Here is a 26,187-nt window from a genome sequence, read left to right as displayed (position 1 = left end):
TGACGTTATGAAGAAGTGAGGCATCTTTGGGAAATGACTGCAGCAAAGGGAGCCTGGAGGGAAGCCAGAGATGATGCTGGAAAGAAGTGTAACACAGACCACTAAGGCCTTTGAGTCTCTCTGGAGTTGGGACTTTCTCTCTTCTTTTTTTTTTTTTTTATTGAAGTATAGTTGATTTACACAGCAGTGTTAGTTTCAAGTGTTAGTTCAGTGATTCAGTTATATAAACATGTATATATACATATATATTCTTTTGCATATTCTTTTCCATTATAGGTTATTACGAGATACTGAATATATCAATAGTTCCCTGTACTATACAGTAGGACGTTGTTGTTTAAATTTTTTTTTATCTTTTATTTTTTTACTCCAGACTGGCTATATTATCGGCAAGATCTTTTATATTTTACTTCCAGGCTGGCCAAGTTATGGGCAAGATCATTTCTGCATTTGTATGGGTCAATTATTTCAGTTGTACCTACACATAAGAAAGCAGTAGAGCCCTGCGTTCTTTTCAGGGAGGTAGGACATCTAGAAGGATGCACTGACCCTAACTTACATGGAGAATTATATCTGATCTGAATGTAACACAGTGAAAGCAATACAGGTAATATATAGGAGAGTTGTTTGGCAGGGATAAGGGGTGAGGTTGTTTTGTTTGTAAAAGCAATGACTAAGTGAACAAAGAATTCAAAATCTTGCTATATTAGGAGTTGTCTTCATGTATCTATTGGGCTTTGGTACGGAGGAGAGATTCCAATAGTCCTGGATAGGTGTCGACTGAAAAAAAAAAAGCACAACCTAAAATTTGAGAATTATGTTTTATTTGGCGGACTTACTGAGGACTATGACCTGGGACATGGCCTCTCAGATGGTTCTGAAGGACCGTTCCAAAGAAGGAGCTAGGAGATACAGCAGTTTTTGCTGAAAAAAACCCACGTGGTTGAACATCAAAGCCTTACTGCTAATCACAAAAAGACAGACATTTCAAGTTAATGATTTTAGTGCTTTTCTATCTTCTAGGGAAATATGCAAGAGTCTGAGCTCATTGAAGTTATTTCTTTGATACACATCTTAACTATCTAGGGCCAGTATCTTGTTTTTCTCCATCCCGAATTCCCCGTAGGGGGCACCGTCACGGCAGCCACAGTGACCGATGGCTTTACATCCTTTGTTCTCTGAAATGACAGGTGACATTCTTTGTCTACATAGGCTATGGGGAGGAAGTGTCCAAGAACCTGGACGGCTGCATGGCAGAGATAGTGAGGGGCAGTGTTCCCAGCGTGTGCTCCACAGTTCTTAGGCCCACTATATACTCCTGGACAAAAGGAGGTCTCCATGATGAAATACACCAGCACAACGCTTTGCCCTCCATGGAGATTCACGGTGCACATCATTACTTTAAGGGTTCTGAGAATTCCAGCAGTAAAGAAATCTATTTAACCCAGTTCCCCGAAGCCTCCTGTGCATGCAACCCACTGGACACCCATTAGGAAATTTTTTTTTTTTTTGTCCTCGCTGCACGGCATGTGGGATCTTAGTTCCCCTAACAGGGATCAAACCCGTGCCCCCTGCAGTGGAAGCACAGAGTCCTAACCACTGGACACCCATTAACATTTCAGAACAAGTTTCAGTGGAAATGCAGAGAACTGCTGTTCTAGCTCGCGGTGCTGGGACAGCATAGGGGTCTGTGAGCACCAACGCTGCAGGTGTTTAACCACCTCTGTCTTTCAGGTACCCACGTGGTCTGTGTGCAAGCACAAGTGATCTTTACAGGAAGAGACCCTGCACACCTGGAATGTTTACAAAGCGCATCGAAGACGTTCACTCAGAGCCTCTTTTCCGAAAAGACCTTCAGCAAATCGACCATGGATCAAGGGTCTCAGCTTTGGTGCCACGGGGTCATAGGTCCCGTGCCCCCAGATACTATATGGTTAATGAACGTGACCCTCACCAAGAAAACCATTCGACTTTCTGGCCAGAAAGACGTTTCAAGGTAGACGTCTTTGGGGACGCTGTGGAGATGTACCCCAGGAACATGCAACAGTGTATTCCCTGGGCCTCTCCACAGCTCAGTGAAGAAGAGGAGGAGATGCAGAGGAGAAAAATGAGCAGACGGGCTTTCTACCCACGCTCCCTGACCGACCTCCACGGGGCTCCTCATTTTTATGTTGGCAGAAGTTTAGAAAGTCAGGCCCTGACTCCTGAGCTCCAGAGACGGACACATTACAAATCTTGGAATGATGGCATTGAGGGTCAGCTTGACCGGCCGATGTATGTGTATAAAAAGCCACGCTACCGGAATTTCCAACCCCCCCCGCACCCTCTGAAGCCGAGAGTTAAGGCCAAGTTCGAGCCATCCGTCACAGAATCTGATTCCATGTCGGCAGCATCCAGCAGTGACCAGCAGAACAGCAGCACCGACCAGTGTCTCCAGGTCACCCGCAGCCAGCCCAAGTTTCCGAGGTCTGCGGGCCAGTTTGGCAGGAGGAAGGCCATGTCTAGGCAGGAGCTGACCACAGATCTGAATGACCTGATTTGTTCAAATGTCTAGGGCCTTCTCCTGGCGTCCCATTCATAGAGATCAGAGGCCTATTGGAATGCCGTGTAGCGCGACAAGTGTATGGTCCCTCCCCTTCCGGGAAGAGAGACAAACACACCCAGTAGGTGAGATCAGTGGGGCATATCCAGGCGTGTGGCCTGCCGGCTGCGGCCCTGAGACACACAGGGCTATGGCCCCCTAATCTACAACAACCATATACAAGTGTGCGGGTCTGTTTCCAGGGGGTCTCTTTGGGTCCAGCCACTTTAGGCCATCATTTCAAAAAACCTCAGTCCTTGACCTCCATTCAGGGTGACCCCAAATCACAGGCAAGCCAGACAGCTGATCCAATTACAGAAGACTCACCCCACGTGTCTGCCCTTGTCCTGAATCTTAGGAGTGGCCTGTTCGTATTGTAATGTTCTCTTTCAGCATACAAAACTCAGTCCTCCCTGATAAACACCCCAAGATGAGGTGGCTGCCCTTAAAGATTTCACAGCGCTTAATTACTTCATATCAATCAGTTTAGTAATGACCAGAGTTACTAAAATTTACTGAGCGCTTACCATACTGTTTACCCAACTACCTATCTGTATTCATTAGTCAGGATACCTGGGTTGGAGGTAACAAAATCCCCAGGGTTTACTGGTTCCTTTAGCTGGGAGGGTTGAGCATCAAACTGGCTTCAGGCTCGGTTGGACCCGGGTGTCAAACATCTTCAGGATTCTCTCTTTCACCTTTCAACTCTATGTCTGTTTGTTGACCTTGTTTTTCCTCCTGCTGACCGGCTTCCTCCATGTGGTAGGTGGAGAAGGAATGCACAGGCACAGAAAATTCCAGGTTGATGGCATCCAGCCGGTGAGCCCCAGGGAAGGAACAGAGCTGTCCCTCCCCACTTGCCGTTATCTTCACCTTTATGGTCAATGCCTCTTTCACTGGCATATGCGGGGGTTTGGCAGCCATGAGCGTTCCGTGGTTAACCGGACGTGTACCCCTATTCCTATTTCCATGGTAACTTTTCGCTTTAAATTGTGTCTTTTAAGTTTTCCGTCTCCTCCAACAGACGGTGAGTGCCTTTGGGAGAGGAATGGTGTTTATTCATTTCTGCAGCCCCAGTACCTGACAGATAACAGATATTGTACTTGCTTTCTCTTGCTGCATAACAAACTTAGTGGCTTACAACAACACTCATTTATCATCTCAGTTTCCATGGCTTAGCTGGGTGCTCTGCTCAGCGTCTCAATCGAGGTGTCGGCCAGAGCTGACATCTCATCCGAGGCTAGGGTGTCACCTTCTGAGCTCATGTGCCTATTGGCAGAATTCATTTCCTTGAGGTTGTAAGACTGAGGCCCTCTGCTCCCAGAGGCTGCCCACGTTTCCCTCCCACATGGCCCTCTCCATAACATGGCTCCTTGCATCTTCAAGGCCAGCAAGAGAGGGGTTCCTGAGCTTTGAATCTCTTTCTCCCGGCAAGGTGTGGACTCTGTTTTGAAGGACTCACCTGATTAGGTCAGGCCCACCCAGAATAATCTCCTTTTGATTAATTCAGAGTTAATTGGTCAGAGACCTTAATTACATCTTCTAAATAACTTCACCTTTACCATATAACAGAACCTAATCATGGGAGTGAAATCTTATCAGATTCACAAGTTCAAACACACTCAACAGGAGATTTTATAGGAAATGTACACCAAGAGCAGGAATCCTGGGGGCCATCTCAGAATGCTGCCTATCCTAGGTACTTAATAAACATTAGTTGCATGTGAATGGATGGATGAATAAATAAATGGAGCGTCCTAATGAGTGAATCACGAATGACATGGTAACGGGATTATCTTCCAAGATCTACTGCTAATTCTAACCCCAAAGAAAAATCCAGTATATGTAATGCCATTTAAAAGTAGACGCAGATGAACACTCCTCCCGAAATTCATAAAAAAGTGTGCAGTATTTTCCAGTTGCTTGACAGTGCTTAATTACTTCATGTCATGACCTCCTGACCATGACAGATCCAGGAGGTTGTGCCTTCTTCAAGATGAAATGCTCTACGTGCCATGGGAACGTCCTTTTGTAATACAGGTGCCCACAGGAGTTCCACGATGAGGGTATGCTCTTCTACATGCTTAGTCTGGGGCTGTTAGCCAAGAGCTCCCTGGGACATTGAAACATATTTTGGAAAAGCCTGGCCCTGCCTCCAGGCACCCGCAGGAGTACTTGTGTCTGTGTGAGAGCAGAGAGGATTCCATTAGGATTAGGGGACCAGCAGGCGCCGCAGCATTCCTAAGAAAACACGCGTTTTGCCAATACTTCTCCAGAGCTGCAGATACGTTCATCACCTTTCAGTGAGCAACATAGCTCACATGTACTCCAGCACTTAATATTCGGCTACGTCTTTTTGTTGGTCAGAATTTTCTTTTATTGAAGTATTACAGAAACGTATACAGATTATAACAGTATGGGATTGTTCTGTTCTTGAAACTTTTCTGTAGGGTTGAAAATATATTTATTTTATTATTTTTTAAAAATTTGTATTGGAGTATAGTTGCTTTCCAATGTTGTGTTAGTTTCTGCTGCACAACAAAGTGATGGGCTATGTCTTTAATTTAGAGAAATTTAAAAGATGCAGAAGAGCACAGAGACTAGAGTGACAAGGACCCATCCTCCCCCTGTGTCAACAGATGTTGAAATTTTATTTCCATCTAGTCATTTTGTTATTCTTATTAAAGAAAACAGGACAGATGTCATCAGAAGCTACTCTAATCCCCACACTTAGTTGCATTCCCCTCAGGCTGCCAAGGCACGTGACACACGACACGGCGTGTGTCCGTTCAGCCAGCTGTTTACAGCTATACATGTTGTGTGTGTGCATGTGTGTAAACATGTATGTATACACATCCATAAACAATATGTAAGTATGTCTTACTTAAGTAAACGCTATTATACTGCACAGATTGTACATATTTATGTTTCGGAGGCCTGTTGAAGACATATGCAGATCAAGCTCACTTGAGCTTGTAGTATTTCACCATTTGAATAAACTACACGATATTTATCCATTTCTTACTGATGGACGTTGAAGTCATTTCCACTTCTTTGCAGCTAAAAGCAATGTTGCACTAAACATCTTTTATACAGCTCTGTGGCCCATGTGCTCATGTTGACTTAGAAGTGGATACTGGTACTTTTTTTTCTTCATTTTAAAAGTTTTATTGAAATATAGTTGATTTACAATGTTGTGTGAGTTTCAGGTGTACAGCTATGTGATTCAGTTATACACACATACACATACGTATATATTCTTTTTTAGATTCTTTTCCATTATAGGTTATTACAAGCTATTGAGTATAGTTCCCTGTGCTGTACAGTAGGTCCTTTTTGATTATCTATTTTATATGTAGTAATGTGTATATTTTAATCCCAAACTCTTAATTTATCCCTCTACCCACTTCCCTTTATGGTAACCATAAGTTTCTTTTCTACGTCTGTGAGTCTATTTCCGTTTTGTAAATAAGTTCGTTTGTACGATTTTTTTAGATTCCACATATAAGTGATATCATATGATGTTTTTCTTTCTCTGTCTGCCTCTGTCTACAAGTGAACTTATCTACAAGACAGAAATAGAGTTACAAATGTAGAAAATAAACTTATGGTTACCAGGGGGTAAGGGGGGAGGGATAAATTAGGAGTTTGGGATTAACAGATACACACTACTATACATAAAATAGATAAACAACAAGGACCTACTATATAGCACAGGGAACTCTACTCAATAGCTTGTAATAACCTATAATGGAAAATATTCTGAATCACTGTGCTGTACACCTGAAACTAACACAACATTGTAAATTAACTATACTACAATCAAAAATACCCCAAAACTTCTCAGAAAAAAGCAGTCTGGTAAATATCTTAGCAACTTGAGGATGATTCTCTCTGTCACTCCTGTTTCTGAATTCGTGAATGCAGGAAACTCAGAAAAAAGCTTTCTACACGCTTCTAGAAGACTAACTCCCAAGTCTGAGGTAGTAGTCCTGTTTTTCTGCCACTCTGTATGTGTGTGTTTTTGTGTTTTCCTCCTTTTTAGAGTTCGTAGGTTATTGTGTATGTGTTTTAATCTTTACCCATTTCACGGTAACCACTGCATATCCTTCTAGGAAGTAGGAATCGGTAAAGCATGAGTATAAATGTGACCTTCAGAAATAGAAACTGGGCGTGGTGTTTGCCATAGTTCTGCCACTTACTAGCTGTGTGGCCTTGGACACCCCATGTGATCCTCAGTTTCTTAACCTGTAAAGTGGGACTAGATGTTTCTACTTGTGAGGGTTAAATGACACAATACAGGTAAAGTGCTTCGGCCAGTGGCTTACCGGTGAATACATAAATATATGTGTACTCACAGACTCGATTCACCTAGCAGCTGCCTGAGCTAACTAAGTAAACACACATACAGTTCTTCATCAGTGACTAGGTAGAAAGCAAATACTCCATTCAGGAGATTTTAGGATTGGAGCACTTGGACACTTGGGCCCATCCCCTTGATGGTCTGGCGGTGGTTTGGGTTAGAAGTCTCTGGGCCCCCTGCCACATATATACCTATTTAAAGTTCATCTAGGACTTCAGTGAGGTCTGCTTTGGACAACTGGCTGACTTGGAGGCCCGAGGACCTCATGGGTGGGATCTGATCAATGGAATCTACAGACGTCAGTTATTCCTTCTACCCTGTCAGCTCTGAACTGCAGCCTCAAGGAGATTGCTAAATAAAGAGCCCAACGCAGGCTGGGCTGAGCAGCTCTGTGGGCAGCTCACACCCTCCCCGGCTCTAGCCAGATGCTCACCCTGCCCTGTCCTGGCCTCCAGAGGCAAAACAGACCAGAGGCCTGCCTACAGCTGTCCCAACGTCACCCGTCTCCTGCTGCCAGTGTGTACAGGCCTCAGGATTAAACAGTTTGCTTCTCCAAATATTTCATGTATACCCAGGACTGGCATTTTCTGGCAGCAAAGATTAAAGTCTCTTATAATGCTAGAAAAAGTTTAAAACCCATGCTCCATTTTGTAAGTATAAAAATCTCTTAAGCATTCGATGTCTAACAAAAGTCGCTTTCTACAGCAAGACATACTTTACCGCAGCTTTGTTTTCATAGTGTTTTATCCCCAAACAAAATTCTAATAGGCTCCAGACTGAGAGGGTCCAGAGCTGCAGCTTTCTAGAAATATTCTACATTGAATTTTTATTTTTTTTTTTTGCGGTACGCAGGCCTCTCACTGTTGTGGTCTCTCCCGTTGCGGAGCACAGGCTCCGGATGCGCAGGCTCAGCGGCCATGGGTCACGGGCCCAGCCGCTCCACGGCATGTGGGATCTTCCCGGACCGGGGCACGAACCCGCGTCCCCTGTATCGGCAGGCGGACTCTCAACCACTGCACCACCAGGGAAGCCCTACATTGAATTTTTTAATGGCGTTTTTTATTTTAATTTTTTAAATTATTTTTTTAATTAATTAATTTATTTATATTTTTAATTTTGGGCCACGTTGGGTCTTCATTGCTGCATGTGGGCTATCTCTAGTTGCAGCAAGCAGGGGCCACTCTTCTTTGAGGTGCGCGGGCTTCTCATTGTGGTGGCTTCTCTTGTTGCAGAGCACCGGCCCTAGGTGCGTGGGCTTCAGTGGTTGTGGCACATGGGCTCAGCAGTTGTGGTTCACGGGCTCTAGAGCGCAGGCTCAGTAGTTGCGGCGCACGGGCTTTGTTGCTGCGTGGCATGTGAGATCTTCCTGGACCAGGGCTCGAACCCGTGTCCCCTGCATTGGCAGACAGATTCTTAACCACCGTGCCACCAGGGAAGTCCCAATAACGCTTTTTAAATTTAAGCAAACCTACATGCTAGTAATTAATATATTAAGCAGTATATGATGATATAAAATGAAAAAGAAGTGTCCTGTGGCATTACCCCCTCCTGTTAACAGTTTATTCTATACCTTTCTAGAAGTGAATATTCCACACCTATAGTACATATATAAACATACATAACATATATGTAAACATAAAAATATCATATATAAGCACATCTCTAGTTATTTCTCTTTCTCACTCAAGATATATATACATGATATATGATATATATCATACTATGATACTATATATAAATATATACTTATTGTATGCCAAGCACCATTCTCATTGCTATTCATTTATTAAATCCTTTAACCCACATGTCAACCCTATGAGTTAGTACTACTCATTTTCTCATTTTCCAAATGAGGATGCAAAGGTCTGGAATGGTCAGTTATTCACCAAGGTCACGGCTAGTAAATGGTGACACTGGGATTTGAACCAGGGCACTCGGACTTGAGCCCTGACTCTTATTCTTATCTACAGTACCGCTGTCCTTCAATTTACATTTTTTTAATATATATAGTGGATATTTTCCCTGTTAGTACACACATAAACATTTTATTTGGTGCGGGTAAGAATTTAAATAATTTTAAGTTATTTTAAAGTTAAGCTTGAAAATACCATTTGTTTCCTTCATAGAGAGTGAATTGCTCTTGATTAAAATAGTCCACTCATATCCGCTCATACTTCTAGTTCCCTAGGCTCTGTTGAGTATTTCCTGTCTGTTCCAGCCCCACCTTTTCTCATCTGGGCCACACTATATTAATGGCTACATAATAATCTAATAAATGTAACTTTGTTTAATCTATTGTTACTTCCTGTAACTTTGTTTAATCAATTGACAAACACTAGGTTGTTTCCAGTTGCAAGATCAATCTTACACATCTGTGTGCAGGAGTTGCTGGGTCAAAAAAAAAGTAAATTAAAATTTTAATACATGTTATTTTGCTCCCAGAAGGTTACATAAATTTACACTCTCACCCACAGAGCGTAAAAACAACTGTATAAAGTTGTATAAAAACAACTGTTTCTCCATATACTCATCAACACGGAATTAACCGCTGTCAGATTTCTCAGCCTCTTGTTTGTCCTTTGTTTGTTCCCTGAGGGACAAACCTCTTCAGATCTGTCCCTCAGGTAGGTGTAAAAAGTGTCCCCTTGTTTTAAGTTTTAATTCCTTAACTATGGGGGTGGTTCTGCATCTTCTCATATCCATGTTAGCCGTGCTAATTTATTTTTCTGCAAAGTGTCTGTTCATATCTGATGCGTTCTTTTGGTCTGTTGGGTTACTTGAAAATGACTTAGTGATTTGTAAGAGCACTTGGTACATGAAGAAAACTTCCTTCTAGTTAAAATATGCTCTAATTTTTCCCTCAGACTATGATCTGACTTTTTATGAGATTTTGATGTGCTTAATTTTTTAACCATGGTTAACTTATTGGTCCTTTTTTTTTTTTAATGGCTCCAAGGTACATTCACATGCATTTCTTCACTTGCCTATCACAGTGGCATGGGGAGACATTCATTATGGTCCCATTTCACCTACAAGCAAACAGGCTAAGTGACTTGCTCAAAAGCACATGGCAAAGTGTGGGTGAAACCAGGTCTAGAACTTGGACTCCCTAATTCCCCATCCGGCTTCTTAACACCTGGCAGCCCATCACATCTTCCAAAAGGGGGTTTCAAGTAGTCATTTTCTTTACACCATTTTTTTTCAAACCTTTAAATGAAATAATAAGCACACACAACAGAAAATACAAACTGATCTCAGTGTTGACCTTTTCAAATATTTAGTTGGTTATAGCGCTGAAGAGGAGGATAGGATAGGAGGCTGGAGTGGTGTGACCCCCCCACTCACCCTCCAAGGTAGATGCCACCCAGAGGCACAGAACCCTGCGACCTCTTATCTGGAGCCCAGCTCTCTCCCAGATGCCAGCGTATCCCACTGTCTCCCGGACATCACATAGAGGTCTTTCAGGCACCTCCAACTGAACGTGCCCAGAACTGAACGCACCATGTTCCCCCTCCAGCCTGTCTTGTCCCCAGCTCAGCTAAGCCACCCGTGGCTCAAGCCATAAGGTGGGAGTCACGATGCTTCCTGCTCCTCCGGCCTCCACCATCTGTCACAGAGATCTCTACGTTCTACCTTCTAAGCACTTTACGAGGGGTCCTCTTCTCTCCACCCCCATCACCCAGCCACTGCTCCAGGCCACCCCCATCTCTCTCACTATCGCTGCAGCTTCCTAACGGGCCTCCCAGTCTCTACGCTCATTCCCTCTTGCACCCCTGCAACAGCCGCCCTAGAAAGGTATTTCGGATGGAAATTTCTCCATCTTCCCGCCTGGCTGAAAGCCTTTGTGCATTCAACACAGAAGTCCACGCTCCTTACACAAGTCTACGACGCTGCGCACGACCTGGCCCGGCCCACTTGGCTCTCCACCACTGGCCTTCTCAAGTTCCGGAGTCCCAGAGCCCCTCCCTGAGCTGGGACGGGCGAAAAGCAGGTTCTGCAGGACCGTGCGGGGCGCGCCTCGGACCCGTCGGGGCGGAGGGCGTCCTGCGGTGACTGGCCGGTGATCTCCGACCCTGCCAATCTCAGAGAGGGGCAGGGTCTGTCTGATGGTCTAGGCCAATCCTAGAGCGGGGGCGGGGCTGGGGGCGGGACTCCGGGCTCCTCTGCTGGCCCGGGCTTTCCGGCCTCCCATACCTAAGTGCCCGGCCGCCACCGCACACCGCACCTGCGAGCCAGCAACCTCGCGCAGCTCTCGGCGCAATGGACCCGGCGTTGGCCGCGCAGATAAGCGAGGTGGTGGCGGAGAAGATGCTCCAGTACCGGCGAGACGAGTCAGGATGGAAGATTTGCCGGGAAGGCGTGAGTGAGGAGCTGGGCAGGAAGGGGTCGAGGGGGCCTTTGCTCCCTGGGGCCGGGGTTCCAGAAGCCCCCGGGCTGCTCTCTCCTGGAGGTTTTCTGCGTTCCATCCTCCGGAGCTAGACTGAGGAGGAGATCGCACTGGGGGTTGTTTCCTTAAAAAATTATCGAGTCTGTTTTTGCACACAATGACCCCCCCCCCGGGAGATAAGTATCTGTCCCTTTCTTTGAAAGACTTGGCCAAGGTCACCTGGCTGGTAAATGGTTAGGATGGAACCGGAAGCACCAGGCTCCAAAGCCTTTACTCCTTTCCTCAGAGCAGGAGCCCCTCTCTGCCTTCCCGGGAAGGTGGCAGAGGGATGGTGTTGGTCACTGGACACTTAGGATTTTTAACAAACAGACATAAATTGCCCGAGGAAACAAGATGCATGGTGATTTTTAAGGTGGTTTGAAAACTCCCCAGTGCTCTTCCAGTCAGCCACATAAGATCCCTTTGTCCATCACATCCTCCTGGGGGCAGCTTTGTCCTGGACCAGTCCCCACTCTGCTACATGTCAGTTGGCTACCTTGGAGATTTGCATCTCTTGGGGCTCTCGACTTTTCTTCGGTAAAACAGGGGATTGGGCCTGGTGATCTCCCAAGGGCCCTTCTAGCTCTAAAATTTTGCGATTCTGTGCCTTTTGACAGAACGGAGTTTCAGTTTCCTGGAGGCCGTCTGCGGAGTTTCCAGGGAACCTGTAAGTGCACCCCTTGTTCAAAGCTTGTCAAAGGTGCCACACCTTTCCTGCTGTTTCTGTGGGTTTGCTTCCTAAGAGACTCTAGTCAACCCTAGCACCTGGAATCAACTTGCCAGTTACCTTCCAGAAAAGTTTCCGTGTTTAACTACATCATTTCCTCAAACTATATTCTTATGAAAGCTTGCCTTCCTTCCATTCCTGCAGGCCTGAGGGGAGGTGGGCTGGTAAATGTCAGCCCCTTCTCTGCAAGGCTGTCTTAAAGAACAGCGACAGACGTGACTTCTAGTCCTTATATGTCATCCCAGGATAAACAAGTTTGACGCCTTGGGGTCACATTCCTCTTTGTGCTCCAGGTACCGAGGAGAAGGCATTGTGAATGGGACACCAGAGCAGGTGTGGGACTGTGTGAAGCCACTTGCTGGGACCCTACGAGATAAGTGGGATGAGAATGTGAACAGTTTTGAAATTATCGAAAGCATCACTGATGTAAGTCTTTCTAAGCACTGTTATCCCTAGACAGTAACCTGACTCTGTTCCCTCTGCGGGGGGTCAGTGACACCTTTAGGCAAGAGGAGTACACTGTGAGCCCCTGAAGCCCAGCAAACAGGTTGCCCACTGCTTGACCCTCAAACCCAGCCTCGGCCCAGGTACAGGTAGGTAACGATGAGACCCAGAGAGGTAGAGCTGCCCTAAACAGAGCTGAGAGAACATAGCAGTGGATGATGAAAGCAGGAGTGCAGAGTGAACATTAGCTCTGAGTATGCTGAAGCAGTGCCTGGATTGGAAACATCCGCTCTAGTTTGAAATATTGCCCGTTCCTGGGACCATGGTAATGAATTGAGTCCTGGCCAAAGAGTCAGGATTCTCTGCCAGCTGTAACGCTGCGCCAGGCGGCAGATGCTGGATGACAGTTGCTCCATTGGTAAAATGTGTGGTATCTACTCTAGCGCTGCCCAGGAGAACTTTCCGCTATGATGGAAATATGCTCCAACAGCACTGTTCAATACGGTAGCCACTAGCCCCACGTGGCCACAGAGCATTTGAAAGGTGTCTAGTTTGAAGAAATAAATTGTTCATTTTACTTAATTTTCATGACTCGATGTAAATTTAAATAGCCACATGGAACTAGTGGCTACCGTATTGGACAACAAAGATCTAGTTTGTCCTGCCCTGGGATCCGCTGTAGTATTAAGTATCCACCTCCTTTTGATTATAGAAGTTAAGGAGAAAAAACAACACAAAACATAGCCAAAACGAATTAAAAAGTTGCCCTGGGGAAATGTTGCCGGCTTTTTAAAATTTGAATGGTGCCTTGATTTTGACATCTGCGGACATGGTACCCTCTTGGGTGTTTCTGTAGATGGTGCTGTGAAACCTCAAGCCATAGTTCTTTACTGGTCAATCCGTAGGACCCAAGTGTTCTTAACCTTGACCAAGAATTCACATTTCAGTTCATTATCACAAATGATGTCAGTGTTTCCTGAAGGGTGGGGCACCTAATGTTGGGGCACTAGGTGATTCAGTGATTTGGTCTTTAACAGTCAAAGCTGAAACTGAATCACACATAGGGAGGTCACCCCGTTTCAAATCTTCAATCTCTCTGATAACTTGAAGGGAAAAGTCTGGGATAGGTGCTAATGTGCCTTTGACACCTGTTTAACACTTGCGAATCTCCATTATAACAAACAGACAGCTGGCCTCAGGCTCAGAATTAGAACCCAAAAATCCCTTGTGTGTGTGTATATGTATACATATATATATATATATTTTGCAGTTGTCTTTTATCTATGCCAAGTGGTACCTTTTTTTCATTTCCAGTAGTTAAATAGCCTCCTTTTTAAAATAAGTTTAACTTTTAAAAAGTGAGCACATTTAGATAAAAATATTAAGTGGATAACAGGATAGGTGCTACCAGAGATAGGAAAACATTGTGAAGATAATATACAAATAATTATACACAAATGCTTGAAGTTGAGGAAACATGGGTTAATGCCCTTTGAAACGTAATGGAAATGTAATAACAGAATGACAGCATGATTTTGACAAATCTCAAATATCCTAATTCTAGGATTGATAGATAGTAGATGGATGGGTGGATGGGTGAGATCCAGAGCCCTGCCACAAGTCTGAGGCAGTTGTAACACGTGCTGCCGCTTTCAGCATTTCTTACCAGTATGTCCTCTTCATCTTGTTCTCCAGACACTCTCTTTCAGGATTGATGCGTTTTGTAGCAATAATCAGGAGTGGAAGCTGTATAGTTACTTTTTTAAAAATCTCATCACTTCTGCCATTCCTAACTACAAACTACTAGAATTCAGAAAAGGCAAAATTACCTTGTTTCTAGCAACAAGCTTTGGCCTTTAAAAAGAATATATGCTTTAAGAGAGGGGAAAACATGGAAATTCTAACTGCAGTGTGCAGTGCCTCGGTTAAATATTGAAATCAGCGTCCCTCAGTGTCCCTTTGGCCCCCTGGAGGATTTTACACCCTAGGACAGTGTATGATTGGAAGATTCCAGATGGGTGGGGTATGTGGCACCTTTTTCAAGTGGGAAAGGGAAACCTGCATGAAGGTGCAGGCTGTTCTCAGGCAGGTCATTCTAGGAAGGACACATGGAGGATGAGCCCTCTGGAAACTGATTCCCAGTGCTCCCAGAGCCCACTGGAAAGTTCTCAAGTGCCCCCAGGGATTGCATGCCCACCTGGAAGACTCATACCCAGGGTCAGAGTTTTCTCAGCAACACACAGTGCCCCTAGTCTTAATAGCCAAAGAGGCAAGAGACCTTCTCGCCTGCTCCCCAGAGGTCTCCCCAGGACTGTCCCATCCTCGGGCCTGACCTGTACCTTGTGACCTTGAAAGGACTGGGGTCCTGCTGGAGGAGGGGAATCATGGGATAAAGCATGGGGTGGGTTTGAAGGGCCCTTGGCTTGTAAAGTGGGAGAATGGACTTGGTGGGATATTCTGAGATGGAGTGCAGTTCAAGGGGTGCTACCTCCCAGGGCTGGGGCTGGGAGAAACCAGAAAGCTACCCAGGACACACATTTAAGGAGGCACTGCTCTCAGGGTTAGGCAAGTACCCGGTCGGCCTTAGGAAGGAATGGCCTCTCTTGCCTCACCCTACTCCTGGCCCTATTCAGGCCTCATCTCCACCCTGAGCTTTGTGGTGAATTCCTTCATCTCTCCAAGCCTCAGTTTCCTCACCTGTGAAATGGGTTCGTGAAACCTATTTCTCAGTTGCAAAGGACCACTGAGAGCTTTGTCCAGCCGGGCTCTTACTACGTGCTCAATTAATGGCAACTCTCATGATCTTTTGAAACATAAGCTCAGAGTGGTCCTGATTGGCCATGGGCAGCCCGTGTCACAACCCTGGATTCTACGAGCTGGGTGTGTTGCCATGACCCTTGGCACGTCCAGGAAAGTTCATTCTAGACCCTCCAGGTCACAGCACCACCCTGCTGTCAGTGCTATTCCCATTTTCCAGACCCTGGGGTATTGGGACAGGGTGGATGAGCTCCGAGTTGAGTTGGAGCGGGGAGCAGATGCGCAGCCATCAGACGCAGCTGGATCCCCCTTTGCTCTGACAGACACAGTGCGTCAGCAGAACCACCACCCCCTCGGCCGTCATGAAGCTCATCTCTCCCAGAGACTTTGTGGACCTGGTGCTGGTCAAGACGTATGAGGATGGGACCATCAGTTCCAATGGTGAGTGACGGCAGGGCTGCTGCAAAGCCTTCGTGGGATGCTGGGCTCTGTCTCCTCCACACCCGCCCAGCTCTTCAAGGAAAGCCGACCAGCTGGAAATCCCTGGAGCACTCACAGCCTGGGTCCTTTTTTCTGTGCCAGCCTCCCCTTGTCAGGTTTGGGGAGATTCTGTGCCGGGGAGGTCTGAGGTGGGAGAGTCCACACACTAGTAATTTTAGTTATAAATCGCAGATTTCGTCAGCACCCCGTTTTCATCCCTGCTGAGGTGCATAGTTTGTACCCTAGACATGCGAGGTACCGTTTGGCTTCAGGGAACCCCAGGGTGTGGTGATTCCCTGCACCCACGGAGCACCGTCCCGAGAGGGCTGTGGGGCTGTCCGCTCCCCTCCTTCCCACGAGGAGCAGAGTTCCTGCCTCTGCACTTTTGATGGTGCATCCCGCTGAAAGCCACAGCGCCTGCCACTCCTCTGAATCTTCCACATGGGGGTCGATTGTGTGTCCATCCACACCTCTCGCGGCTGCGATTTGAGAGGGGTCCCTTCGTTCTCCTGTCCCCAGGCCTCATAGTCTGAAATGTTGTTTTCTCTAATATTCCAGCAGGCTTGGGGAAGCTGTGGACATGAGTGTGTGTGTGTGTGTGCGCACGAGTATGTGTGAACGTGAGTGTGAGGGACAGGGGGGTGGCAGTAGGAAGAGCTCAGGGCCAAGTGGCAGGGTCGTCCTCTGACGCCTGGGCTCCAGATGACTGGTCTGTACCCACCGTGGGTGCCCGGTAAGGCCCTTCAGCGGCAGTGGCCCAACTGCCCGAAGTTGTAGCTCACTGAGCGTCTTTCTCTGTCTTCCAGCTACCAGTGTGGAGCATCTGTTATGTCCCCCAAAGCCAGGTTATGTGAGAGGATTTAACCATCCTTGTGGTTGCTTCTGCGGACCTCTGCCAGGGTAAGGATAACCTCTTGGATTGAATGATGTGCCCAGACCTAACTGTGGCTTCACTGAGGACATTCTACTCAATGGCAACATGAATGATGATTCGTAGTAATAAAAATGCCTCGCCACTCTGTAGGCCTTGATGTTACGGAACCCTATACACACACCTTGGTGACGTAACACGCCAAAGTTCTAGGCACGTGGGAAAGAATTGTGGGCAAGTGTCATTGTTTCTGATGTGGGGAACCCTCCCTCCGGCCCCAGGCAAGCTGAGCAAATGTCACGGTGCCGTTTAGCAAATGAGGAAACTGAGGCTTGGGGAAGTTAGGTGGTCTGTGCAGGCTCACAGGCTGGCCATGGGGGCCCTGGGCACCCAGTCTTCTCCTCCATGTTCTGAGTGCTCTCCAGCAGCCTGGAGCAGGCAAGAGCTTAGCTGTCCTCACCCCGAATCCCACACGGTGCTCCTCACCCCTCACCGAGGAATGGGGTGGAGATGCTCGGGGCTAAAGGGCGATTCTCAGAGCACACCGTGAGTCAGCCCCAGAACTGAGCTCAGAAACGGTTCTGTCCCTATTTTCTCGCAGGTCATGGCCAGGTTCTTTTGGGGTTTTTGGGTTTTTGGTTTTGGCCTCACCGAGCAGCGTGCGGGATCTTAGTTCCCTGACCAGGGATCGAACCCACGCCCCTTGCAGTGGAAGCGTGGAGTCTTAACCGCTGGGCCACCAGGGCCAGGTTTTTACCAGGAGCTTTCCGTGTAATAATAACCCAAAGGTCACTGGTTTATCCTGGGAACCACTCAAGTTGACAAAGAAAGAAACTGTACCTGAGGGTCTGTCCCTGTCACCCTGCAACCCACAAACAGACACCAGCAGGGGAAACATCGATGCTGTCACTGCACAATCCCAGGAGAAGGGTTTTGGTGCTATAGCATTGTACCGAAAACCCACATCCCACACGTCCACCTAACACTTCTGACTAAGCTGGCTTTTCAGACATCTTGTGGCAGACTTCTGTTAAACGTAGCAAAACTTTATGAGTTTGAAAATAATAGCATAGCTGCAGTCCAACACAGCTCCCCTCGCCATGCGCACACACGCGCGCACACACACACACACACGCGCGCGCGCGCGCGCACAGAGGAATTTTCAGAATAAGAGTCAGCGCACCTTCCCCTTAGGGGCTGAATTCTATGGATATCTTCCTTGGGGAGAACATACAATTTGATGAGTATCATTATGCCTCATTCCAGATGGCAAGAGTTGATTGCACAGACTTTGTACCTGGGTCACTTAGAGCCAAAACCCAGCTAGTGTGGAGGTGTTTTTCTTAAGACATTTTAAAAACATTTCTCATTATATATGTTACAAATATTTCTTCCCAATATGTTTTATATATATATATATATATATATATATATATATATATATATATATATATATTTCTTGTTGTTTTATCTTTTGGCCGCACCGCATAGCATGCGAGATCTTAGTTCCCCGACCAGGGATGGAACCTGCCTCCGCTGCAGTGGAAGCGTGGGATCTTAAGCCCTGGACCACCAGGGGAGTCCCTAGTGTGGAGGTTTTGACTCAGCTCGCTTGAAAGCATTTTATGTGGATCTGAAAGCATTTTATGTGGATCTGAAGCCTGTGACTGTGATGGTTCCCATCACTCTATGAATATAGGCCTGTTCTAGGCGCTATGGATTCAAGAAGCGATACTAATCGTGACAGGAACAGCAGCAAATGTTTATACATCACTCCTGTGTGTCAGGCACTCTTCTTTATATTTTATAATTTAACTCATTTTTATTCTTATAACAATTCTAAGGTACTGTTATTACCTTCATTTTTTATATGAGGACTCTGGGCACAGAGAGGTTATGTAACTTACTCAAGATCACACAGCCAGGAGCTGGTCAAGCTATAGCATCTGACTCCAAAATCTATGCTCTTAATCTAGATATTGACCCTTCAAAACAGATAAGCCTTCTTGGAACTTAGATTCTAGTGGGAGCAGGGTAGACAGACAAAACACAAGCACCATAATTATATCAGATGTACACGCTTGTAATGATCAGATTTTAAATGATTTGGAGAAAACTGAAACCAGATAAAGGTGCCGGGGAGGGATGGGGGAGCTAGACCAAAGGCCCCGCTGATAGGACGTTTGACCAAAGCACGGCACAGGGAGCCTTGGGGATGGAAGGGGGCTGGGGGGAGTGCGTTCCTGGCAGAGGGATAAGCAGGTCCAAAGTCCCTGAGGTGGGGGCAGGCAAGGGGCATTGAGGGAATGGCATGGAGGCCATTGTGCCAGATGGCAGTGAGCAGGGGGAAAGGCAAGGAGATCCCGTCACTAAGAGAGCAGGGCCCATGTCTTGGAGTCGTGGGCGCTGCCCTCGGAATCGAATGGGGAGCTGGCGGGGAGTCTGGAGCAGTATGTGCCCTGAGCTGGGTGTCCAGTGCTGTGATGCCTCTGGAGTGGGCGAGGTTGTGAGCCAGAGCAAGGGGACTAATTAGAGGTGAGGGATGGTGGCGCCTGAGTCGAGTGGCTGCAGCGGACAGGGCAGAGCTGTCGGGTTCTGGTTGTTCTGCAGGCGGGGGGGCTGGTGTTTGTAGCAGGGGTAGCGTAGTCACATCGTGAATGCAGCCCTGCTCTGTGCCCAGCGAGTCTGCTGAGTGCTCTGCACGTGTTAGCTCACGAATCCTTACAACAAGGACCAGTGGTGGACGCCGTTATCTAGCCCAGCCTTCTCCATGGGGAGACCAGGTGATTCCAACATCTCTCTGAGCCCCCCTTTGCCAGCTCTGTTAATGATGTCCAAGCGAGAAACACTCTTCACCGTGACCACTCTGTAAGGTACCGAGTTTGCCTCTTCCACCCGGCCTGTTGCGTGTTTACCTCCTCCCAAGCCCCGTCTTCACCCGGAGGAGAGCATGGTCACTGGGCAGACTTTCTCCCTCACCTGTTCAGGCCAAAGAGGACAGCACTGAGAAGTACGGGGGCTTGAGTGAGCCCGGAGAGGAGGAACAGAGAGAAGAGAGAAGGTCCCAGCAAAGGTGGAGGGGCTGGGGGTTGGTGAGCAAGGAATAGAGTCCGATGATGCTGAGGCTTTGGGATGGAAGGCAGTCTGTGCCCCCCCAGCCCCGCCCCGAGTTCAGGCTCTGTGCAGAGAAGGCACGAGCAGAGGAGAGAAGCCTGCCCAGCCAGCACCGTCCTGCACTGTCATTCATCTGCTGGTCCCCGGCCCTGTCTGTGCATCTGGGAGGGAGGGCAAGGTTCTAAAGGCTCTCCACTTCTCAGCCCTTGACCTCCAGGATGTCAGGAAACATTTGATGGGCAGGTGCAATGCTCCGTGGGGTTCCTGTTGAGACTCTGAGGCTGCTGACAGCTCCATTCAAATGAAACGCCAAATGGTCTCCGCAAAGCCCGTGCCTTTGTTGTCCTGGCAATTGGGAAGTTTGTGACACTGAAGACCCCTTGTCCCTACCAAGTTGGGTCCCATTTCCTCCCGTGCACGCCCCTCACTGAATCTGACTCTCGCTGGTGGGCTTCACTGCCTTGTGCCCCTGAGCATGAGGCCACTACGTGTGCAGCCCAGGGAGGTCCGCTGAGTTGCTAGGTTGGTGAGCGGACGCCGCCTCTCGACTTCGGCACAGGTCTGTGCCATGTTCCGTGTTGTGGCCTCCCTCGGGGCTTCTGCCACCCCCAGCCGAAGCCCCTTCACGTGGGCGCGAGTTACGCGTCAGGTCTCTACGTCAGCCCTTCTCACGCTTTTGGTCTGAGGCTCCATTCCACTCTTAAATGTTGTTCAGGGCATCAAAGGGCTTCTGTTCATGTGGATTATATCCATCAGTATTTACTATACTTGAAATTAAAACTGGGATATTTAAAAAACATTTATTTTAAAATAATGAGAATACGTGTATTATATGTTCCCATAAATATTTTTGTGAAAAGTAACCATATTTTTCAAAAGAGGAGAAAAATAGTGAAGAGTGGCCCTGTTTGACATTTTGGGAAATCTCTTTAATGTCAGGTTTAACAGAAGCTCATATCTGCTTCTGCATTCAGTCTGTTGTGATATCACATCTCACGTAGCCTCTGGAAACCTCCCCCGGAAGCTGTTGACAGCTCCATTCAAATAAAATGCTCAGTGGTCTCCACGAAGCCCATGCCCTCATGGTCCTGGCCAAGAGAAAATTCGTGAGAGTGAAGTACACGCTGAGAGAATGGGAGTGAAAAAGGCAAATCACATCTTAGTGTTGTGACGAAAATAGCTCTGACCTTGCAGACCCCTTGAAAGGGTGTCAGGAGCCCCCAGGAACTGCCAGACCATTTGGAGAACCGCTGCCCTCAATGGACAGAGTGCAGCATTGTGTCTGTTCCTCCCAGGACCCGGTACAGGAGTGACCTCTCTGAAAGCCTTTGCCGAGTGAGTCGGGCACAGGGAACGAATGACCTTCCTGGGCTGGAAGTGGGGGGTCGTCCTCGCGCAACGGCCTGGCGGGGCCATGGAAGCATCCACGAGAGGACCCGCTTCCATCCTGAAAAGAAGCAGGTCCTGAGGGATGCCCTGGGCAGTGAACCCAGCGAAACCCCTGGGTCTGGACCGTTCCCCTGGGCGGGCTTTCTGCTCCAGACGCATAACAGCCCTGGCCTTGCTTTCACAGGGAGCCCAACAAGACCAGCCTGGTCACGTTCTTCCAGACCGACCTCAGCGGTTACCTTCCGCAGGGCGTGGTGGACTCCTTCTTTCCCCGCAGCATGGCCGGGTTTTACGCCAACCTCCAGAAAGCAGTGAAGAAATTCTACGGCTGACATCCTGGCTGGTGGGCTGAGAACTGCCATGACTCGGCGGAGCTGCCATTGTTGGGACGCAGCTGGAGAGCCTGGGAGAACACGGGCTCCAGTGGAACCGCTCTACCTTTGGAACCCACCAATGACCAGACATCAGCCAGAGGCAGCCCTGGCCCCTCCTGCGCCTCCTTCCACTTGGGTGGGGCTGCCATTTCCCAAGCACCCCTCCTCCAGCAGGGTGGCCCCCCAAGCCGCCCGGCCACCGGACAGGGACTCTGCCCGGGCACCGTGCGATGCTCGCGGGTCCAAAGCCTTTCTGTGCCGATCACTCTCAGAGACCACGTCTCCCCATTTGTTGAGAAGAATCACCATCAATCCCAAAAACCTGGCCCAGCCCCTTGGTAGCATTCGAGCTCTCAGTCCTGCACCACAGATCCCCGGATGCGCCAGACTTTCCCCCTTAAAAGACGTCAGCTTGGCAAAATGATGCTGAAAAAATGAGTTAAGCATTCAGGAGAAAACACTTTCAATACTCCTTTTGTTGTCTCTTCTGTTCAAATCATTTTTCTCTCTTTTTCCCCTGCATGAGTTAGCCTTCAGGCGCCCCAGGGAAACCAGGCCGTTTGAATCTGCCCAGGCAGCGCTCTGGAATTGATTCTGGGCTCAGGGCACCTACAAGGGGAACTTGGAGGAGAGCCTCCTCTCCCCTGGGCATTTGCCGGTTCTTGTGCTCTGTTATAGAAGATGGGACAGGAGTCCTCTGGCCTCCAGGACCTGGTGAGCCCGTACTGCTGTCAGCGGGAAGGACAGAAGAGCAGATGCCCCACCCTCAGCAGTGCTGGCTAAAATCCCCCCCAGGCCCTGCTGCAAGATGAAACGACCCCGAACGGGCTATGCCCAGCCCGGTGCATCGTCGGAACCAGGGAGCACGACCTGGAAGGGGCTTCAGCAGCCACACGACTCCCTGTCCTTCTCTCCGGTCAGGGCCACACAGTCCTGTGTGGAATTCTCCAACATTCCCTCACGAGCTCCTCCATGGGCCCACCAACTTGCTGGTGAGGGAGGCCCACGTGTGTTTGACCAGAGTGCCCTCGTATTGCAGTTTCTCAGGTTACCAGCACCCTGTGCAGAAAATTTCCAGAGTCCTCAGCCTTTGCGCCTCCAGATGGAAAACGTTCTCCTCGTATCAGAGTATCTTGCTTCCCCCCTTTGAGTCCTGGGGTGCCTGTCTTCTGAATGTGCCGAGGTCTGAGCAAGCTTTAAAACGTGGAAGTTCAGTGTCAGGGGGTTAGAAAGCCTTCTTTCTGGGCTCTAATGCAGCTGCAGATCCCACAGTCATGCCATGAAGATCATCCCCCAACTCCCTCTTCTCATCAAGAAATCTTCACAGGACTCTCCCGCTGCGGAGCACAGGCTCTGGACGCGCAGGCTCAGCGGCCATGACTCACGGGCCCAGCCACTCCGCGGCATGTGGGATCTTCCCGGACCGGGGCACGAACCTGTGTCCCCTGCATCGGCAGGCGGACTCTCAACCACTGCTCCACCAGGGAAGCCCTCCAGGACTCTTATATGTACTTAGATTTCATTCATTCATTCGCCAAGTACTTAATGGGTCCTTACCTTGTGCCAGACGTCGTTCTGTATCAACTCATCACAATTTGATCTCCCAAACCCAGCCAATTCTGGGCACGCCAGCCCAGGAGACCCAGGAAGGTGGTGGTCGTACCAAGATGGAGCCACCTGTGCTGCCCCGTCTGGCCAGGAGGGGAGGTCAGTCTCCCAAGAACACGTCTCACTGGGCCCACTGCATGGACTGCACCTGCACTGCTCCTACGTGCATCTGCTGGCAGTGGGTCAAACTGGTTTGAGCACTGGACCGAGTCAGAAAACGTGCAAGTGGTCCCATCCCTGCCAGTTAGAAATGATGCCCTCGGACAGTCACTTAACACTCCTGTGCTTTGGCTTCCTGTCTTTAAAGAAAATCTGGGGACATGAATACCAGTCCTGGGGTAGCCTGCTTAAGAGTCCCTGCAGATGAGATGATGATGGTGAATCAGTGAGATGCTGTACAAAGCCAGGAACGAGGGCTGCCTGGGAGAGACTCTTGGATGGACTCATTTCCCTGGAGAGTTAAAGTAGATCCGGGATTGTTGTTTGTGTGTTTGTGGTGTTGGGGATGACTGGAATCATTGTTTGCAAAGGCACTGTTTTCTCTGCCTGCTGTCAGCTCTGAAGAAGGTGGCCAAGGCGCACTAAACCTCACCTGTAAACTGCAGCATCGTGACGCTCAAATGGATGAGTTTTCGTTTTAAGACCTTCTTGCTGATTCTTTTTTTTTTTTTTAATAAATTTATTTATTTATTTCTTGGCTGTGTCGGGTCTTCGTTGCTGCACCCAGGCTTTCTGTAATTGCGGCGAGCGTTGCGGTGCGGGGGCTTCTCGTTGCGGTGGCTTCTCTTGTTGCAGAGCACGGGCTCTAGGCACACAGGCTTCAGTAGTTGCAGCGTGCGGGCTTCAGTAGTTGTGGCGCACGGGCTTAGTTGCTCCGCGGCATGTGGGATCTTCCCGGACCAGGGCTCAAACCCATGTCCCCTGCATTGGCAGGCGGATTCTTAAACCACTGCACCAGCAGGGAAGTCCCTTTCTTGCTGATTCTTGATTTGAAACTGGAAAGCTGGCAGTGGCAGCGTCCTCAGTGGTTCTATTTGAGCTGGGGGAGAAGGGGGTCTTCAGAGACAGAGGGGTTCCTGGGAGGGCCTGGGCGCATCCTGGCTGCATGTGAGTCCTCATACAGTCCACTCACTCACGTGATTCATCTGAGCTCCCAAGGAGGCACTCTCCGTGCCCCAGGCCCATGGCTGGCACTGCGCTCATCCTTGTCACCACCTCCCAGTCCTGATGGAAAGACTCTCCTTCCCCAGGCTGGTCCACCTTCATCACCTGGCTGCTTGATAAGACTCAAAACAATAACCCGATTATAGGAAACATGACTGTGTGCAGACGTGAGATTGCGGGGGTGAGGGGTGTGCCCGCTGAATCCCATGGCCTGGGTGTGCAGCCTTGGACAGGCACACAGTAAGATCCGGTAGGGTGGGTGTTGAATGGGGTCATACCTTTCATTGTCAGACCATGTTCAAAGTCAGCATTTCTCTTAAATCTAAGGAGCTGACGCAAATGGTCATCTCCAAGTTCTTGTCTCCTCTAGAGCTCGACACAGATGACTCTGAGCACATAATTTCTCAGGCAGAATAGGGCACTGGGCTGGCACCCACTGTGGAGAAGTCACTGAAGGGGCTCGCATGAAGATTATGATTCCCCGGGAGAGTTTTCTAAGAGTTCACTGCCAGGAAGCAGATTCTTAGCTTCCTGTGGACCCTGGAGAAGCTATTGGATGACATTAAGATGACCCCTCTAGGGGCTTCCCTGGTGGCGCAGTGGTTGAGAGTCCGCCTGCCGATGCAGGGGACACGGGTTCGTGCCCCGGTCCGGGAGGATCCCACATGCCGCGGAGCGGCTGGGCCCGTGAGCCATGGCCGCCGAGCCTGCGCGTCCGGAGCCTGTGCTCCGCAACGGGAGAGGCCACAACAGTGAGAAGCCTGCGTACCGCCAAAAACAAAACAAAACAAAACAAAATGGCCCCTCTGATACTGGCCTAGGAGTAAGGACTTTTGTGTCGTGTCTGTGGTCCTTGCCAGGTCCTCCCTCACACCCTGATTCACGGGAGCAGGGCCAGGAGCAGGGCTGACACACTGTCCAGACCTCGTCACGGGGTGCTGGGTGTTGCTCATGCATTTCCTTGTCCCGAGCTTGACGATCAGGCTTTAAGCGATGACCAAACTTAAAAGCACCTTGGCCTGTTAGTCTCTCCCAGACCACAGAAGAAAGGACTCACTCTGCATATCATTTACCAGCTGGACAAGTTGCCTCTTACATCTGGGTCTCAGTACCCTCATCTATACAGTGGGACAACAGCACGCTCTGTAGACACTGCTGTGATTACTAAGGACAGTGTCCACTTAAGCCAGCACCGTGCTTGGCTCGTGGGAGTTAAGCGGCAGCCATCGTGTTGTCCTCTCTCAGACTCATGCTAGTCCGTTCTATTGGCGCAGCTGAGCACACGTGGAGTTTCCATTGTTTGTTTACTTGCTCTGCCACCGGGTACCACCCTGGCTAGGAGCACTTCTCCAACCCAACCAAATCCAGTTTTGCAAATGTTTTGTGTGCTAGATTGTCTTTTCCAAAAACAGCCCCAGCAATCTTTCCCTTCCCTTAAACCGGGGCAGGTTTGTGCCAGCTCTGACTGATAGAGCGTAGGAGAAGTGATGCTCTTTGATGTCAGAGGCAAGGTCTTAAAAAGGATGCAGCTCGTACGTGGCTCTCACACTCCCTGGGGGACACCCGGCCACCACGCTGTGAGGACGCCCAGGCCACAGGGAGAGGCCTCCTGCAGTGTACAGGCCTACAGCTCCAGCTGAGTTCCCAGCCAGCAGCCAACATCAGCGGCCCGATGTGTGAGTGAGTGAGTGACCCTCCGGGTGGTTTCAGCCTCCGGCCTTTGACTTGGGCCAGCTGATGTCAAGTGGACCAGGACGTGCTGTCCCCCTCCAAATCTGCCACCGTTGCAGAGTCATGGGAACAACAAAGGGTGCTGTTTGGGGTGGATCAAGACACAGTGATGGTCCTTAGAAGATCTGCAAAGCAAAACATGGATTTCATGTCCAGTT

The 26,187-nt window shown here is 48.7% G+C and overlaps 2 protein-coding genes across 2 annotated transcripts in view; both read left to right on the top strand.

Moving 5' to 3' along the window:
* Positions 1 to 2,554, top strand: part of TMC3 (transmembrane channel like 3) — a 44,067-nt gene extending 41,513 nt beyond the window's left edge. The window contains exon 22 of the mRNA XM_060003603.1: positions 1,735 to 2,554. Coding sequence (XP_059859586.1) covers positions 1,735 to 2,554 — 820 coding nt within the window. The remainder of the gene's footprint in view (positions 1 to 1,734) is intronic.
* An 8,601-nt stretch (positions 2,555 to 11,155) lies between these two features.
* STARD5 (StAR related lipid transfer domain containing 5) lies at positions 11,156 to 21,484 on the top strand. The gene is made up of 6 exons (XM_060005336.1): positions 11,156 to 11,303; positions 11,988 to 12,037; positions 12,391 to 12,523; positions 15,622 to 15,739; positions 16,585 to 16,678; positions 21,337 to 21,484. The coding sequence occupies exons 1-6, from the start codon at positions 11,205 to 11,207 to the stop codon at positions 21,482 to 21,484; spliced, it is 642 nt and encodes a 213-aa protein (XP_059861319.1). The 5' UTR covers positions 11,156 to 11,204.
* Positions 21,485 to 26,187: the final 4,703 nt, after the last annotated feature.

This window comes from Delphinus delphis, chromosome 2 (assembly GCF_949987515.2).
Source record: "Delphinus delphis chromosome 2, mDelDel1.2, whole genome shotgun sequence".
Classification (NCBI taxonomy): Eukaryota; Metazoa; Chordata; class Mammalia; order Artiodactyla; family Delphinidae; genus Delphinus; species Delphinus delphis.
Note: the sequence above shows the minus strand (reverse complement) of the source record. Positions and strands in the feature narration are given on the sequence as shown.